We start from the raw sequence: 16,623 nt of genomic DNA, 5'->3' as shown, positions 1-16,623 counted from the left end.
ATCATAAAAAACCAGTTCCTTTGGGGAAACCACCGGGAAAGTGCCGGGAAAACTGAGAACCGAAAAAAATCGCCTGGCTGGCTGGCTATAAAAGGAAAGGCGGCGCTGATAAGGACCAACACTCGGTCGTCGGGCGGCAGCGTTGACGCATCGTCCTTGTTTTCGTCCTGCAGCGGTTTCTTGGTTTCTTTGTCCCCGTTAAAATAAAGAAAGTAAGGTTTCCCGGCGCAGTTCCGAGCCCGCATCAAGTGTACGCAAAGGGCGCCCTGTCAGCATCGCGTGCCCCGTCGCTAATTCCACGCTCTAATGAAGTTATTGGGTGCGTGATTCCTGCTCTAATCTCTGGTCAGGCCAGCGGCGGAAGGATCAAAAGAAGGCGCTCCGGAACTTGAGGGCTAATTGAAAACTCGCCTCAGACTCGAAAAACTTAAACTCAATCTCGCCGCCGGTACTGTCCTTTTACGCCGAGGTTTCGAAAATCGGAAGTCGCGATGAAGTTGGTCGTGTATCTCTACTTGTCCATGATTGTGCTGGGCGTTCAGGTGAGTGTCGGCTTAAGAATTATAATAGGTATTATTTAAAATTTTACTGTTTACATATTTTTCGTATTCTTAGGATAAAAGCATATATTGTTTGATATTTCAGCATGTAATTTTTAATACAATTCATTAGGCAAAACAATAGACAAATTTATGAAACCCATTAACTTTAAGTGACTTTTAGAAATTGTTTATAAAGCAGTGGATTTCAAAAAGTGTTAGAAAGCAGATCCAACCTATTTCTCTCTGTGCATGACTAGGTGACAAAGTCACGCGTGTAGTTCCTTGTAATTCGATCAACAAGTTGGGCCAACTTTTGTTTCCCCGTTGTTCTGATGACTTGATCTAATTTCTTTCGGCCGAGATTTTGCCCCAGAATGATTGATTCTGGCTGTCGGCGTTATTGCCAAACTTTCGGCTGCCTTTTCAGCCTTTGACTTATGCCAGAACAGATTACCTTCATTAGGCTCCCCTTGCCCGCTGAGTTGGTAATCAATTTATGGAAGTCCAAGCGGGTCAGCGGGTCAAAGTTTGCTGCCCGGCGCAAATGAATGTTTAATTCGATTTGGTAATGGCCCAATCGGGGAAAAGTTTCGCGTGACATTTGGCTGCAGCCGAAACAGAAATAGAACTCGAGCTAACAAATCAGCTAATTATGATTGAGGCTCCTCCAAGATAAGATAGCAGCTGCCAAAAATAACCCATAGAATCCATCTTTTACTTTGGGAAAAAGGGATGAAATGATTGGCAAGGTAAAATATAAAAAGTAATATTGTTTCTTTTCGATTACTTACCTTTGAGAAAACTGAGGGTACTTCAACCACATTGAATATGAAATGGGAATGGCAGAAAATATATTTAAATATTAAAATAATAAGTACCATTTGTCAAGTCAGCCTGCCAAAGATAGAAGCCATTTCACTTGGCTATGAAAATATTCGAAGGTGTTGGACGATTAGGGTTCTATTTTCCATTCCCTGGCTTCTTGGCCATCCATCACCGGCAGATCCTGCGATCTGTTTGCTTAACGGCAACATTGTGGGCCAAGTCAGGAGGCCAGCATGTTGGGAATCCACTTCGATGGCCAAGGATAAATGTAAATTTCCCACCTGCCACTGAGCCGTGGGCGGTGGCTTAAGCCAAACATTCGAAGGCAGGGAAAACCGGAGTGGAAAACCCAGCGAATCGAAGGCAATGAAACTGCAACTGCAACTGACTCATTTCTTGTGTGTTGGTGGTGGTCACTCACTTTGGACGTCGACGAGATTTTCCTACGTTTTCGCAGCGCTTTTCCTGCCCCACAAATCCCACTTCCTGCTCGATGGCCAGGGAGTCCTGCACTTGATGTGCGCTTAATGTTGACACCGACGCTTTGGCACTTTACAGCCATTTAAGCCGGGACATGACAGCCACACCCCTGCTGTCCCATTTCCGTCCGCATTTTCCTGTTTTCCCTCTCAATTTCCCCGCCGTTTTTCACTCTGGCAACATGTGAGAGCGACAACAATTAAACCATGAATGTCAACGGGTGCAACTCGGGGGGAAAGCGAGTTGTGGAGCGGAAAAGACATGAAAGATAAGCTTTAACATCCAGAGGTGACCTCTAATTGCAGCACCCACAAAAACGGGGGAATCAGGTGAATCTGGGTGGTATTAAGCGCTTAATTCCCTCTAATTTACATACGCTTTTCACTGCCAATCTGGAAAATATGCACTGAAAAATGGAGCCTTTGTAGGGGTTTTAATGGCTCATAATGTTCATTCTCGAATAAGAAATAAATACTGTAAAAAATTTCTAGTCTTGATATCATTTATAAATGTGCCCAAAAGTATGCACTAAAAATAACAACACCATAGGTTTCTGTTTTGAAAGGTGTTGTTGCCTACTTCCAGACACTTTTATCCGTTCAGGATTTTTCTTTTAATTTTAATGTCTGGCCCTCTTCGCTTTGTGAGTTGTAATAGATTCTGCCCTACATGGCAATTTAACCTCATATCTTATGCTCGGATGTCTGGCTGGCGTCACCGAAATATGGTTCTGGGATCCCTCTAATTTCCATAAATTTCCCCCATCATGTAGCAGCAGTTGCGCGAAATTTATGCCGTCTATTCAATTCCGTTCTGGCAGAACTCTTGCATAAATCTCGAATGCAATATGCCCGATACAATCGAGGATGAGAACTAATTTCCGTCCTGGGAACACGCGTGCCACCATCTTTTTATGCCACTGCAGCTTGGATATTAGCCCAAAAACATGACGTCAAAGTGCGGGGACCAAAATAACTTGTTGGCCAAATTGCATTTAACAGTTCATTTGCGGTTGCGCAAAATTAATTGAATGATTAAAGCCAATAACACTCGGCGACTCTGTGGGTGCGTTCAACAGTGCGTATGCGTAATCGAGTTCGTTTGCGGCTTTCGTAGTTAATCCTTGGATTTTCACTTGATGACTATGAGCTGTGACAAATGCCGAGCTTAACTTTTAATCGCCGAGTGAGTGGCTGACGCAAATGAAGTATCTCCTGAAAAAATTGGAAATAAATAGGGATAGGGGTGATAATTAAATACCTTTTTTGGAGGAGCAGATCCTTAGTGCTCCTTGGGTCTCCTGGGAGCTGCTTCTCCTGGGAACTTCTTCCGTTCCCTGCTCAGTTCGCGGCCATTCATTTGACTTAACATCCGGCATTATGCGCATATTTGAGCCACCATCACTCAGTTAGACGAATCCTTTCAGGACGATTCCTTGAGTGAAATTTACGACGGCCATAAAGACGTCTAAATATTTGATGGTCCAATGGCAGCCTGTTGCTTCGCTGGACTCTGGCGAGTGATATCACTTATTCATGGACGGGAATACAGCAAAAAATTCGCTTCTTAAAGCTGCACCTCCTTTGAAGCTGTCTCATAACTTAGTCATGCCGAACCGCCACCCAAGATTCCCCCAGTCAATTGCAAGTGTTTGCCTTAGCCGAGGGATTACCACCGGATCTCCCCCATCCGCCTGATGCCGAAAGTCAATATTTACCTGAGCCCCCCTGAGAAAGGATTCGAATTTCGGCAGGTGCCTGCTTCCGCCGCCAGAAGTGTCGCCTTCATCCGCTAAGCGAACTTTTAATCAAGTCACAAAAATATTTCTGGCATGTGAGGACCTGTTTCGCATATCCTTGGCTAATTAGCGGGTTTTCGGGGCTTCTGGAGCGACGGAAACAAAGGAGTCTCCCTCCTCCGCCCACGGCGGCCTTGAGGCTTGATCCCCGCCGTTTCCATCATCCTGAATAATTCCGAAAAGTGCTGGAATTGATTTACTCGCTGAACAACAGGCTCATTAATCAGAAACTGAATGAACATTTAAAATAGAACAGGCCAGAGTGAAAACAACTAATTGAATATTCCGGTTTTGCAATGACAGCGTTATATAAACCAATTCATTAGGAATTCAGGCCAGGCTTTTAACATTATGAAAGAATTTTTAATTCGTTTGCAAGTCAAGAATCACGGAAGGAGCTGAATTGAGAAATTAACATAAGCCAATTTGAATTTGGTAAAATTGGTTCAAAATTAAACACTTGTTTGTGTATTTTTAGGCATGTTTAAAAGACTTTAATATTTTATGACACAATATCTTTCACAAACTGTAATCTTTCTTCCCCTATTGAGGACAGTTGTTGTCCCGGGATTATTATTAGAAAATTCCGTTGTAAATTAAAATATAAATAAAAGCGGGCTTCATCTGCATAATACCCTTTTTTGCAATTGGCATTTGACTTCGAGCGGAGAGCTAATAAAAGCCGGCCATTCAATAGCCAATAAATGCAGGAATGCAAGTTCAATGAAGGTGAAAGGGAAAGTTTGCTAACTTGCCGGGGTTCTTCTAGGGATTGTCACAATGCCCGTAGAACCTTTCTACTTTCTGCGACGCCCCGCCGCCCACAAAGTTTTCAGTTTTCAGCTACTTTGAATGGGCCAGCGTCCCCGGATCTCCGTGGCAACTTTCGGATAGCAATCCAGGTCCCGGTGGAACCTTTTGAAGGAGCAGCTGGCGCATCCTGCGATTCGCTCAGCTTGACAAAGGGCGGCCAGCGATTGTGATTCGCGCCCATGGTCGCCCCCCAAACCCGATGGCAGCATTGTGATTATGCAAATGAGGCCGCTGCCAAGTGTGTTTTCAAAGGGATCATGTTTATTATTTATTTACTGCCTGTTGACAGTTTATCCAGACTCGCCGAAGCCAAAGATTTGTGACGTCAGCTGCTGGCAATCCTTGATTTTAGGTTTTTATCTTCTTGCTTCCAGGGGTATCTTTGGGGATTAAAGTTGCTGCGGCACAAACCGCCACTAATTGACAGTTCCATAACGCCCCGACGACTCGTTAAAGCCAAAGCTCGAGTGTTGCGCAAACAAATGTCCCGAAAGCCGAATAGCGAAAGCCAAAACTTGGCCTCAACTCAATTATTTGGGCCCGCGGCCAATGCGTCACCATTTATCAATTTCCCAGCGGCCTGGGTGCGATTTCAATTAACAGGAAAATCTGAAAAAAGTTGCCACTAATCAATCATAAAAAGAGGATGAAGGAACGGGCAAAAATGGCTTCTCCGCCTTTCTTGGTAAAAAGTTTTAACTTTTGCCCCCGATTTGTCACACTTAAAATTTCCCTGACCTCCTGGTCAGCTATATATACAAGCGAATACATCCCGAGCACGTTCTGAGCGTCATCTGCGCGATGCTTGTTTATTGGAGAATCGTGTGTGGTAGTTTAATTAAAACCGGCTATTGTCCTGAGTCCGGATGACCTCTTGTCCTCCATTCGGAGTCCTCTGCAGTTGCACTTGTGGGCTGGTCGCTAATGCCGCATTAGCCGCCCCCCGCGGTGATTCCTTTCTTCGGATACAACTGCACAAGTCGGCGGACATTAGTCGGCGAGGACCTCCCGCTGATCGTGGGCCAGGACATGTCCCATCGCGGAATTCCCCCGCCTCCTCGTCTGGATGTCTGTCTTTTGTGTAGGGATTCTAAGGAGCAGGAGCACTGGCTGGCTGCTCCTGATCGGACGCAGTTTTTAGGAGGGATGAGGGGCTCTTTCCGTACATAAAAAACATTACATTTTATTAAATGCATTAAAGCTTTATAAAATGTAGCAATAATGAATGTTGGTAAGAAGTTGATTCCGAAAAAATGGGTTTGCTTAGACCAAATGATTTTATTAATTCAAAAGTTCTCTTAAAAAATTTAGTTTTCTTTGCTGTTTTCCAAACAGATTTAGTTCACATACTTAACTGATTAAGCACGCTTTTTCCCCAGTGCACTGCCTCACTTTATCCGCAATTTGTGTTTCAGGCCTGGCCCAGTGTGAAGCGGTCCTTTGAGCTCTTCCCCAGCCCCGCGGTGCCGCACAATGTGCACACGGTCTCAGGTGAGTTAAGATCCCATCTCCTCGTACACATATCCAACCAAAAGCGGGCCGGGGAAACTTTTGCAGCCAAGTGCCCTCGGCGGAGAAAGGAAAATGGGAAATGCACTTTGGCGGCAGCGACAAGTTTAAAGCGCCTTCTAAACCTTGTTTACTTGTCTCTCAAATTGATTTCTGCATAAGTTGTGAGCGCTTCTTGTGATAGCCCCCGTCGTACAGCCGGGCAAACGGGGCGTATGCGCAATTTGTACAACCAGGCAACGCTCGAATTCATTGCCCATTAAAATTCGAATCAAAGTGCACTCGAGCACCCCCTCCGACCTGCCGAAAGCGACCCAAACTGTCCAAATGGAAATGCTGGATGGGCATTACAAACTTGTGGTCACTCGACGGCCAAGAGCCGGAATATTGTGATTCCTGCGAAAGAAAACTTAATAAATTTCAATGGATTTGCCAGCAGCTCGTGCCAACTTCAATTGACTTAATCCCTCCGCCCAGATTTTCCTGCCATTTCCCCTTCTCCCAGGGGAAAGCCATCGTCAAAGCAACCGCATGTCCCAGGTCAGAGGAAATGTAAACTTGCATCAGTCTCACAGTCTCGGAATCAGGTGGAAACACCAACAAATCTGTGGCTGTGCCGATTTATAATTGCTTTTATAGTCAGGGGGAGGGCAGGGAGTTTTCCACAGAGGGTGGGCCAGCTCAGTGACGTCACCTCCAGAAATAGAAGTACCATTTGAGGGGACAAATGGAAAACCACTCTAATCCGAGGGATAAACAAAGAGGTCGCATCAATATTTTGCAGTTATGGAAAAGGTTGCAATTGTAAAAAAAAGTTAGATAGGAGGGATTGAAGAGCTCTTTAAGGAAAAATAACGAAGGCTTAGAACCTATTTTGCGTTAAAGGATAAATCAAAGTTAAGGAGTAAAAATAAATTGTGTTTATGTACATAAAAAGCTTTTACCTACTCTTTACGAGCCGAATTAAATAAATGAATATTTAATGATTGCCCATAAACTACCAGCCACTCTGGTTATGATTATTAAGCCGTAATGCCTGATCAATTATGAATAGAGCCGCGTTAATTGGCTGTGACAATAAACAGAAGTGTAAAAAAGCCCAAAAAGCCGCCACTGGAAAGCAATTAGCGAGTGTCGTAAACAAATTGGCGCCAAGTGGCAGGAGTTGGTCCCGGTTCACCCGGTTTTCCCAACCTTCCCCAGGACCCTATTCCCCAGCAAGGGATTCACGTACGCCTGCAAGCCACAAAGCCCACATGAGCACACTCCGAGTATGTGACTTGCATGTCAAGAGTGGGCCAAAAAATAAGTCAAATAGTAGTTTAATTGTTTTCGGCCTGGTTTCGGGCAGTGCGGAGATCCCCGAGAGCGAGGGGTCATAAAAAGCAGCCCAAATATCGTCCTACACATCGCACACGGGTGAGAGTGGGCCACCCGGCTAATAATGCCGGCCATAAATCAGCCAACGATGGCCGGCATTAAGTGGATGCGCATGATAAATTAATTGTTGCCCAGGAGCCAAGCTGGAAACAATCAAAGGGGATTTCAATTGCCCTCCCCTAATCCCTGGACTTCGCCGGGATCTCGTGGAAATTTGCCAAGACAAATTGGTTTCGGATTCGGTTTTGCGGGTTCGGGTTGGAAGCTGCCATTACTCTATTGCTGCAGGGCATCGAGTGCATTCGGTGCACCAGAAAAAATATTGAAATATTAAACTCCTAAAAATAAATATAATATTTTACATTAAGATTAGACTGAGAAATGGGTATAAATTGGTACAAATACGACACATTTTTCGGCTTGAACAGCCTAGTACTTAGGAATGGAATTTCCCCCAAGAACTTCCCTTCCCAACTGTTTCCCCCAGTGTAGTGCCATTAAATCCCACCCCCGTGCTTTCGCCCCTTCCCAGATTGCATGCATGTGGCCTCCGAGGCAGGTGACTACATCTTCAAGAAGCTCAACCCCCTGAGTTCGGCCCTGAACAGGGAGGCCGCTCTACTCGAACTGGAGGCGGCTGGAGCAGCAGGCGGAGTGGGCGTGGTTCCGGGGGATGGAGCCAGAGGAGGCGGAGGAGCAGGAACAGCGGCCGGAGCAGATGTCCCGGAACTGCAGCCCGAGGTCTGTGGGCTTTATGTGATTGGGGAGCCAGACACGATTGTGGAGATTACAATGAAGCACTACGACGCGAACTGCGAGACAGGAGCCCTAATGGCGGTAAGTGCTCCAAAGTGTCACTAAATTATGCCCAAGTGTGACCCATTTTCCTGCGGGACTACAATAGTTTGTTGACGGCTGGGAGCTGAACGGCGAGTACTTCCCGGGGATTAAGGATCACCACCGACCGCTGGAGGAGCGTGTTTACGAGTTCTGCAACAACTACAGGCAGTGGTGGGTGCTAAATTGGGTTGTGTTTGTACTATGTCAGTTCCTAATCCCTGATAAATCTCCAGGCCGCGAGTTAGTAACAAGAAGTTCTTCCGTTCGAGTCAGAACGCCGCTTTGCTCCAGTACCGCATCCCCGTTCGAGGCTCCTTTGTGGCCAACGTGAGGTTCCACAAGATCACGCAACGTAAGTAACTTACTTTTAGATAATAAATAAAACTATAATTGCAGCCAAAAAGTATGCAATGTGCAAACCCACTTTATTTGTCTGAATGACATTCGAAGACAAAATATATTGTTGCATACTTTAAGGCAACTCTGATCAAAGTGACTTTAAAACGATGATTTTGAAACATAAAAATAACTTTATCATTTTTTTTTTCAAAAACATTTTTCGTTTTATATTTTTTTAGCCTGCAATGTGTTGGTCCAGGACACGGCTGCCATGTACAAGATGACCAACTTCGGCCAGGCTCGCAACTGCACCATCTCGGCGCTCTTTCCGGCAGTGGTTTCCCTGGCCAGCTTGCGCATAGGCGGCAAGAGCGTGAGGGCCCAGGCCAAGGCCAACTATGATGTAAATATGATCCCCAAGTATTCCACCCCCCATCAATATATATATCCCCTCCCCCAACCCAGTGTCAATTGCCCAGTGACCGGTTAGAGATCGGAGGATCCTCGGGACTGGACCCCATCGGAATGGAGCAGGCCAGTGCCGTGTGCGGAGCCTCCAGCGAGTTGGGTCCCGAGCAGGCCCTCTTCTGCGGGGTGAGCACCGTGAGGTTGGTGTCCTCCGGCCGCTTCCAGAACCAGGCGGCCATCGTGCTGCGGAAGGCCGACGTGCAGGACATGGACATCGCCACGCTCATCTGTGCGCTCTAAACTGGAGGGCGAGCTAGGACCCCCTGTCCGAAACAAAAATGTACATGTTTGTAAAAAAAGAAAGTGGAAACAGTATCCTGATCAGCGGACAACACCTCCCCGGAGCTCCATCGTAGTGCTTAAACTTAACTCTTAACTTAATCCAGCTAATTCGCAAAGTATTCGCTACCCGAGAGGCATCTTAGGTAATATATATATGTATATCGAACATTCTGAGTGTTGACTATAAGAAAAGTGTGTTTTTATTGGCTTCGGGTCTTTCTTTAGTAGTTTTACGGCCCCTTTATGGGCGCGGCTATGGCTTATGATAATGTGGTCTAAGAATAGGAGAGTGGCATTGATAAGTCTCAGCCAAGAACTCTGGATGCAGCTAGGAGCGCCAGCAGAGAACCCAAACTGAGGGCAGTCAGGCCAGGAGCTCCTCCACCGCCATTGTCATCGGTGTCTGTCTCGTTCTCCAACTAGGGTTATGGAAAATCACATGTCAAAGGTGGGATTCAGAGGGACAGCCATAAGATACTCACACTCTCCGCCAGGATGGCCTGCAGCTCCTTGCAGCGGGTGCGCTCCTGGTAGTTACTGGTAGCCAGCCTGCAGATTGTCTTGCCGAGGCAAGCGTCATCGCAGCCCTCCGCCAACTTGGGATCCGAGTTGGTGAACTTGTGGCGCCAGAACTTCCTCAGCAGAGCGGGCCTCTCAGCCATTTCCTGCAGCAGGCGATCGATTCCCGCGGGACTGGTGTCCTCGGTGTACTCCTTGGTGAACTGGTACTCCAAACTCCACTTGGGCTGCTCGCTGGGGCTCAGATTAGCCTCGGTCAGGTTGAAGGTGAAGGTGTGGTGATCCAGCACCCGCCAGTTTCCCGCGCTCAGCTCGTACAGCCGGTAGTTGGGGTTCTTGTTCGAGTAGGAGGTCAGACTGCCCCCATTCCAGTTGACCACCGTGGCGTAGCCCTCCTCGGAGTAGTGCAGGTTCATCTCGTCCTTGTGGGTGTGGCCGCTGAACACTCCAGTGATGATGGCGTTGAATCGCGTGAGAACCCTGTTGTACTCCTGGGCCCAGCTGCTCCAGCAGTCGCCGTCGCCAGCGGGAATGTGGGTGAGGATGTGGACCGACTCGCCCGCCTGCTCGGCCGCCAGTAGGGTGTCATGGAACCACTGCAGCTGCTCCTGGATCAAGGTGGCGTTGTAGAACAACCACCAGTTGTACAGGTAGCAGTCCATGCTGTTCAGCGCCACAATCCGGTGTCCTTGGCTTGGGGAGACGGTGTAGTATCCTCCCCGCAGGACAGTGTCCTTAGCCTCGGCGGGCAGCCACTTGGACCACAGGCTCCAAACGTGCTCATACAGCCAGTCCACTTTCAGCTGCTCAGGCACCTCGTCGTTGCCGAAACTACAAGTTATTAAATAATTGCCAATCAATTAAATAAAATACATTTTTTTAAGAATAAGATAATAATAGAAAAAAAATAAAATAAAAATCTAACATTTCTTCTCATGTATATCCCAATTTGTTTTGAAATGGCAAGAGTAAATATTGTTTCTAAATTTAGTTGCATTAAAATGAAACTCTTTGATTAAAACGCAAATGCATTGCTAGTATTATTATGTCACTAAGTGCCAAGAACTATAAAATCATTAGTGCCCACCAATCGCTTAAAAACCGATCAGCTTAGGTTCAGTAGATTAGTTTCGGCAGGTGGTATTACCTCCATTCAAAATTGTACCAATTAGCAGTGGTAAATATTTACTACGGGCTACCATATCACCTTTATGGGGCTTCAATGGGGGAGTTATGGTGGGAAATTCTTACAATAAACTTTATCTTGACGGAAAATACAGAAGTTTTCAAAGAAAGTTAATTTAGCATTTTACGAGATCTATTTTTGGGGCACACATTAAGATTAGTTTCGGCAATTCGTAGTTCCTTTATTCAAAGTGGCAATACTGTGGGGGTAATATCGAACTTTATAACAGGGAACTCTGCTGAGGGAAAAGAATACAATGAACTTTATCTTGGTGGAAAATACAGAAGTCCTCATATATCAATTGAGAGGGCGGCAGTACAATTGAATATTTGAGCAGAAAAGTAGTTGTGTATGACCGCAATGGGTCCTAGGTTTTTGGGGTCGCAAATAGAGTACCTCTCGAGGCGAAATAACCGAGAATTACCCGAAGCCCACGGTTTGCCCCAATTTGAGCCAATTTCGGACGCGTTCCTTTGAACTTCCCATCTGGGTCATTAACTTAATGGTATTGGGGGTCTGCAAAGTACGGGTACTCACACGTTCGCCGGGTGGGGCTCGTGGTTTCCGAGGCAGGGATAGATGGGCGTGGTGGGGAAGTACTCGGCCAGCAGGTCGTCGATTTCGCTCAGCATGTCCAGGTTTCCCTGCTTGGTGGTGGACCACACGTTGTGGGGCGGCACGTCCCCGGTGTGGTAGATCCACTGGATCTTGTGGTTCTCCCGGATGTGGTCGAAGGCACTCAGAATGAGGCGCTTGGGGCAGTCGCAGTCGCGGTAGTCGGACCAGAAGCCGGCTGCTGCCGAGGAATCGGAGCCTGCGGCTAGGGAGTTCCTGCAGCACATGGGCTCGTCGCACACTGCATTGCTGCCCTCGGCGTACTCGGGATCGTAGTGGATGTCGGTCAGGTGGAGCACCAGGATATCCTCGGAGCTCTTGGCGGGCAAATTCGAGTTCGACTCGGTGGGCGAGTCACCCCGGATGCTCAGGGTGAGATTGTACTCATCCTGCTTCACCTGGCAAATGTCGATGGGCAGCATGCTGCAGAAGGACTGCGAGCTGGCCACCGTTTCGTTCAGGATGAAGTCAAAAATGGGCCAGTTGAGATCGAACATTCCAGAGCACACCTCTTGGGTGCTGACCGCAAAGTAGTCACAGAGTCCCAGCAGCAGCCTCTTGGCCTCGTCATCCCGCTCCGGGCCACTCAGCTCTCCCTGGGTGAAGGTTCGGGCAAACACATTCACGGTGGACCTGCACAGGGTGCAGACGAAGAACTGGTCCGTGGAGCTCAGATCGGCCATGGACTCCGTGAAGATGGCCTTCTTGCTGTGGCTGTTCCGCAGATCCTGTCCCAGCTGCTGGAGCCTCGTCGTTTCGATTCCCGTCCGGTGGTACTTCAGGTACTCACGGCTTATCTCTTCCGCAATGCTGGCTGCAAAAGTCCAATCACGGATGTCAGAAAGGCACTCGAAGCTGTCGACTGGGAATTATCTTTTGGAAAACTCCAAGCAATTTGACTGGCATACTAACTGATCCACACCATTGATAGGCATATAAATTCGTTCAAAATATAATACAATTTAAATATAACAATATATGTTCGATTCCATATCTGACTACTTAAATTTAATATTTTAATGTACTTACTTTTGTAAAAAATTCAGATTCAAGAAAATATGTATTATTTTATAATACAATTATTTATAATCAATTTTATTAGTTCTTTTGTAGTAGGAAGTTTTTTTTTAAGAATCTATAAGAGTTAATTGACCCACCTGAGACGGTAGCCGCGGAACGCTGTTCCTTGGTCAGGTTGTCGGGAGCGTTCGGCAGGCTGAAGGCCCCGCAACCGACGAGGAGGAAGGCGATCCCCAAAACAGCTGTGCTCCAGATCGACTTCATGGCGAAACTGGTCAAAGGATTGGACCGAGCCCCTACTTATAGCCTAATGTAGCCCCTATCAGCTTATCCGCTTATCAGATGCAGCGATATCGCCCATTCCAAATGGAGGCGTTCGTCAGCCCATACTAATTGGAGTTCGGGGACAGATTTCTGTGCTAATCGGTAAAGGGCAGCTTTTATTGGGGTCCCTATAAAACGGCAACTAGATTCCAGCTACACTACTTAGCAAGAGAAAACGTGTTCTGCAATGAGTACTGATTATCTGAAAAGAATCCTAATATAATATAAATACATTTTCTTTATTTCCAAGAAAACATTTAATCACTAAGGAATAAGAGTTTATAGAATTGTTTCTCTTTTACTTTGTTAGCTAGCTACTTTAAAGCAATTTTTATGATTCATGGTGACCTGTTTTATTTTCCAACACGGTGTTTTTAGTCGTCTCAAGGTCGGCTCAAACACCATATTAAAAAAGTCTAGCCAATTTATGGTCAGTTTTCTCCTACACTTTTTAATGTCGCCAACATTGAGTAAATCAGATTGTGGAGTGATCCCCAACTTTCGATCACGTTTCTTTACCTCAACGATCGGTCGTAAATCATTACCAAAAAACGGTCTTGCACGTGCTTACACTTATGAGTGACTGGAAAACATCTGTTGCCCTGGCCATAAACCTTTGGCCAATTGCTCTTTAATGGCGTGATTCAGATTACGGCATGATCCTCAACTTTGATCACGATTTTTGGCCTAATCGATCCGTCGTAAATCACTTCCAAAATAAGGCTCTCTTGCACGTGCTTACACCCAGGTGTGAGTTCAAAACCAGCCGAAATAGCCCGGCCATAAACCTGTAGCCAACTGGTGCTTTATGGCCAGCACGGTTCAAGTGGCTAATTTGCGCTAATCGCCATTAGTCGATAAGGCGATCGGCGCGAAAACAAAGTCCCAGTGCCCAACAGAAATCACCAGGAGATTAGCTTCGGTAGGGATAAGCGCATACTTCTATTTGCCACTCGAGAGTGGACTCTTTTAGAATGGAATCCATTCTCATTATATAACTTAGATTAGGGGTACAGGAGAGGATTACTAGATAGCTAGAGGGTAAGGCGGATGGAGAGGACTACGGCCAGCAGGGAGCTGATGCTGAGCAGCCCCAGGGTGGAGGACCCACCGCCGCCGTTGTCGTCGCCTGGAGTGGTGCCGGGTCCAGGAGTGGTGGCCTCGCCTCCGGGTGAGGAGTTCTCCTCGTTGTCCAGCTGAATGATGAGGTTCATGTTTTAGTTTTATATATAACTAAATTTAAGGATGGTAACTCACAGAGGCAAACAGCTTTTCCCGCAGTTCCTCGCAGCGTCCTCGCTGGGAATTGATGGTCACAGCGGCGCGGCAAAGAGATCCAGCCAGGCAGGTGCGATCACAACCTGCATTCACCTGGGGATCAGCAGAGGTCACGCGGTAGCGCCAGTACTGAAAGATAAAGGGGTGTTATAGGGTAGGAGAAAGCGTGATAGCCACTTAAACTTGGCATGCCTGTTTATCTTATCAGAACAAGGAGAGCTTTATGAACGTGAAAGTTATATACCAAGCTATATTATTAAATATATTTTATATATAAATTATTAAATATATGTAATAATAATTCTCCAATTGATAAATATAATATTACCCAACAGATCCTAAAGACCTACTTTCAAGAGAGGACCTCAACTCACCTTCCTCAACAGGGCTGGATTCTCGGCGAACTGGTCGAGCAGCTTGTCGATTCCGGCGGGACTCGTGTCCTCGGTGAACTCCTTGATGAACTCGTACTCCAGGAACCACTTGGGCTGCTCGTCCGGGGTCAGGTTGGCCTCGGTCAGGTTGTAGATCCAGGTCCAGTGGTTGGTCACCTCGTAGGTGGTGGGGCTCACGGCGTACTCCCTGTAGTTGGGGTTCTTGTTCGAGTAGGTGGTAACGGCGCCGCCATTCCAGGCCACCGCAGTGGCGTGGCCCTCGTCCTCCGAGTAGTAGACGAAGAGCTCGTCCTTGTGCGAGTGTCCTGTGAAAATGCCGCTAATAGTGGAGCTGAAGCGGGTGATGCAGCGGTTGAGCTCCCGGGCCCACACGGACCAACAGGTGCCATCGCCCGACGGGATGTGGGTGAGCACGTGGACGTACTCCCCAGCTTTCTCGGCCTCCAAGAGGGTGTCGTGGAACCACTGGAGCTGCGGAATCTTGTCGGTTCCGCTGTGGTACAGCCAGAAGTTGTCCGTGTAGCAGTCGTTGCTGTTCAGGGCGATGATGCGGAATCCCTTCTTGGGCACCACTGTGTAGTAGCCTCCCTTGAGGATCGTTTCCTTGGTCTCCGCGGGCAGCCACCTGGACCAGTCGTTGTACAGGTGCTCGTACAGCCACTTGGTGCTGATCTCATCCGGCACGCCCTCGGGACTGAAGCTGGAATTTGGAGTTGGGACAGATTAGAATTTATAGTAAAGTGCCGAAAAACATTATAAATTATTGGGTGATATGCAGGAGGAAGTCGGAGATAAGGGTTAATGGCACACTTATAATTTCGCCCTAATCTACGATTAGGATTAACTATTCATGTTATATATAGATCGTGAGCTTTAGGATCTTATTAAATTTATAGTCCCAAGTTATTGTATTTTGTCCTACTTATTAATGGAATACTTACAGGTTCAGGGGATGGGGCTCGTGGTTGCCGATGCAGGGGTAGACGGGAACATCGCCGAAGGCCTGGTTGATGCGCTCGCTGACCTTGGTCAGGACCATGGTGTTCTTCTCCACGGAGGTGGCCCACACCATGTGGTCCACGATGTCGCCAGTCTGGTAGACATAGTCGCACTTGGTGTTGACCACAGCGTTGTCCAACGCGGACTCGAAGGCCTGCCAGGGCAGATCGCAGTCCCTGTAGTCACCCCAGTAGCCAGCCGCCTCGCTGGTTCCCTCGGTGGTCTCCTTGTTCCTCTGGCAGCACATGGGCTCGGCGCAGGTGGCCAGACTGCCGGGCGTGTACAAGGGATCGTGGTGGATGTCGGTGAACTGGCAGATCCTGATGTCCGACTCGCTGTAGCTGGGCGTATCGGACTTGGGGCCGCTCAGGGGCTCTCCAGTCTTGTCCACGGACAGAGTCCAGTTGTAGGCCTCGTTGGAGCCTGTGTTGCAGAAGCTGTACTCCATGAACAGGGAGCAGAAGCTCTGGGAGTCGCTCTCGGAGTTTCGCATAATGTACTCCAAGGTGGGCAGGTTGGAGTCGATCAGACCCTCGCAGACCTCCTCGGTTTGCAGGTTCAGCCGGCGGCACACATCCATGGCAAAGTTCTTCATCAGCACGGAGCTGTCCTCGCCGTGCAGCTCGCCATCCTCGTCGCGAATGGTGCGGATGAAGACCCGCATCACCGACCGGCAGGCCACGCACACGAAGAAGCTGTCCCTGGGCTCCAGGTCGGGCATGTTCCTGGTGAATATGTCCTTCTGGCTGTGCGACTTGGCCAGCTGGTTGGTGAGCTTCAGGAACTCGGGCGTCTCCACGCCGGTCTTCAAGTAGGTCACGTACTCCTTGGCCAGGCGCTCGGATATGTCGTCCGCAATGGCGGACAGGATGTGGTCGTCCACGTCGAAGTCCACGGGCACTCCGGGCAGGTTTACGGCGGAAACCGCCAGGAAACCGCAGGTCACAGCAACCGCCAACAGGATTCCGATTCCCCTCATGGTTCGCAGAGCAACTGGAGCATAACTGCCGG

At 47.8% G+C, this 16,623-nt stretch overlaps 3 protein-coding genes across 3 annotated transcripts; 1 reads left to right on the top strand and 2 right to left on the bottom strand.

Moving 5' to 3' along the window:
- The first annotated feature begins 135 nt into the window (after window positions 1–135).
- Window positions 136–9,462, top strand: LOC108025487 (corticotropin-releasing factor-binding protein). The gene is made up of 7 exons (XM_017096001.3): window positions 136–542; window positions 5,874–5,949; window positions 7,880–8,184; window positions 8,252–8,358; window positions 8,421–8,539; window positions 8,766–8,929; window positions 8,992–9,462. Exons 1-7 carry the CDS (start codon window positions 492–494, stop codon window positions 9,232–9,234), a joined length of 1,065 nt encoding a protein of 354 aa, XP_016951490.1. The 5' UTR covers window positions 136–491; the 3' UTR covers window positions 9,235–9,462.
- Window positions 9,454–12,880, bottom strand: LOC108025486 (sphingomyelin phosphodiesterase). The gene is made up of 4 exons (XM_017096000.3): window positions 12,754–12,880; window positions 11,519–12,410; window positions 9,759–10,626; window positions 9,454–9,695 (listed from the first exon to the last, which is right to left on the bottom strand). Exons 1-4 carry the CDS (start codon window positions 12,878–12,880, stop codon window positions 9,582–9,584), a joined length of 2,001 nt encoding a protein of 666 aa, XP_016951489.1. The 3' UTR covers window positions 9,454–9,581.
- A 978-nt stretch (window positions 12,881–13,858) lies between these two features.
- Window positions 13,859–16,600, bottom strand: LOC108025058 (sphingomyelin phosphodiesterase). Its single transcript, XM_017095314.1, has 4 exons — window positions 15,555–16,600; window positions 14,593–15,313; window positions 14,198–14,347; window positions 13,859–14,136 (listed from the first exon to the last, which is right to left on the bottom strand). The coding sequence occupies exons 1-4, from the start codon at window positions 16,589–16,591 to the stop codon at window positions 13,975–13,977; spliced, it is 2,070 nt and encodes a 689-aa protein (XP_016950803.1). The 5' UTR covers window positions 16,592–16,600; the 3' UTR covers window positions 13,859–13,974.
- Window positions 16,601–16,623: the final 23 nt, after the last annotated feature.

The sequence above is a fragment of the Drosophila biarmipes genome, chromosome 3R (genome assembly GCF_025231255.1).
Source record: "Drosophila biarmipes strain raj3 chromosome 3R, RU_DBia_V1.1, whole genome shotgun sequence".
NCBI lineage: Eukaryota > Metazoa > Arthropoda > Insecta > Diptera > Drosophilidae > Drosophila > Drosophila biarmipes.
Note: the sequence above shows the minus strand (reverse complement) of the source record. Positions and strands in the feature narration are given on the sequence as shown.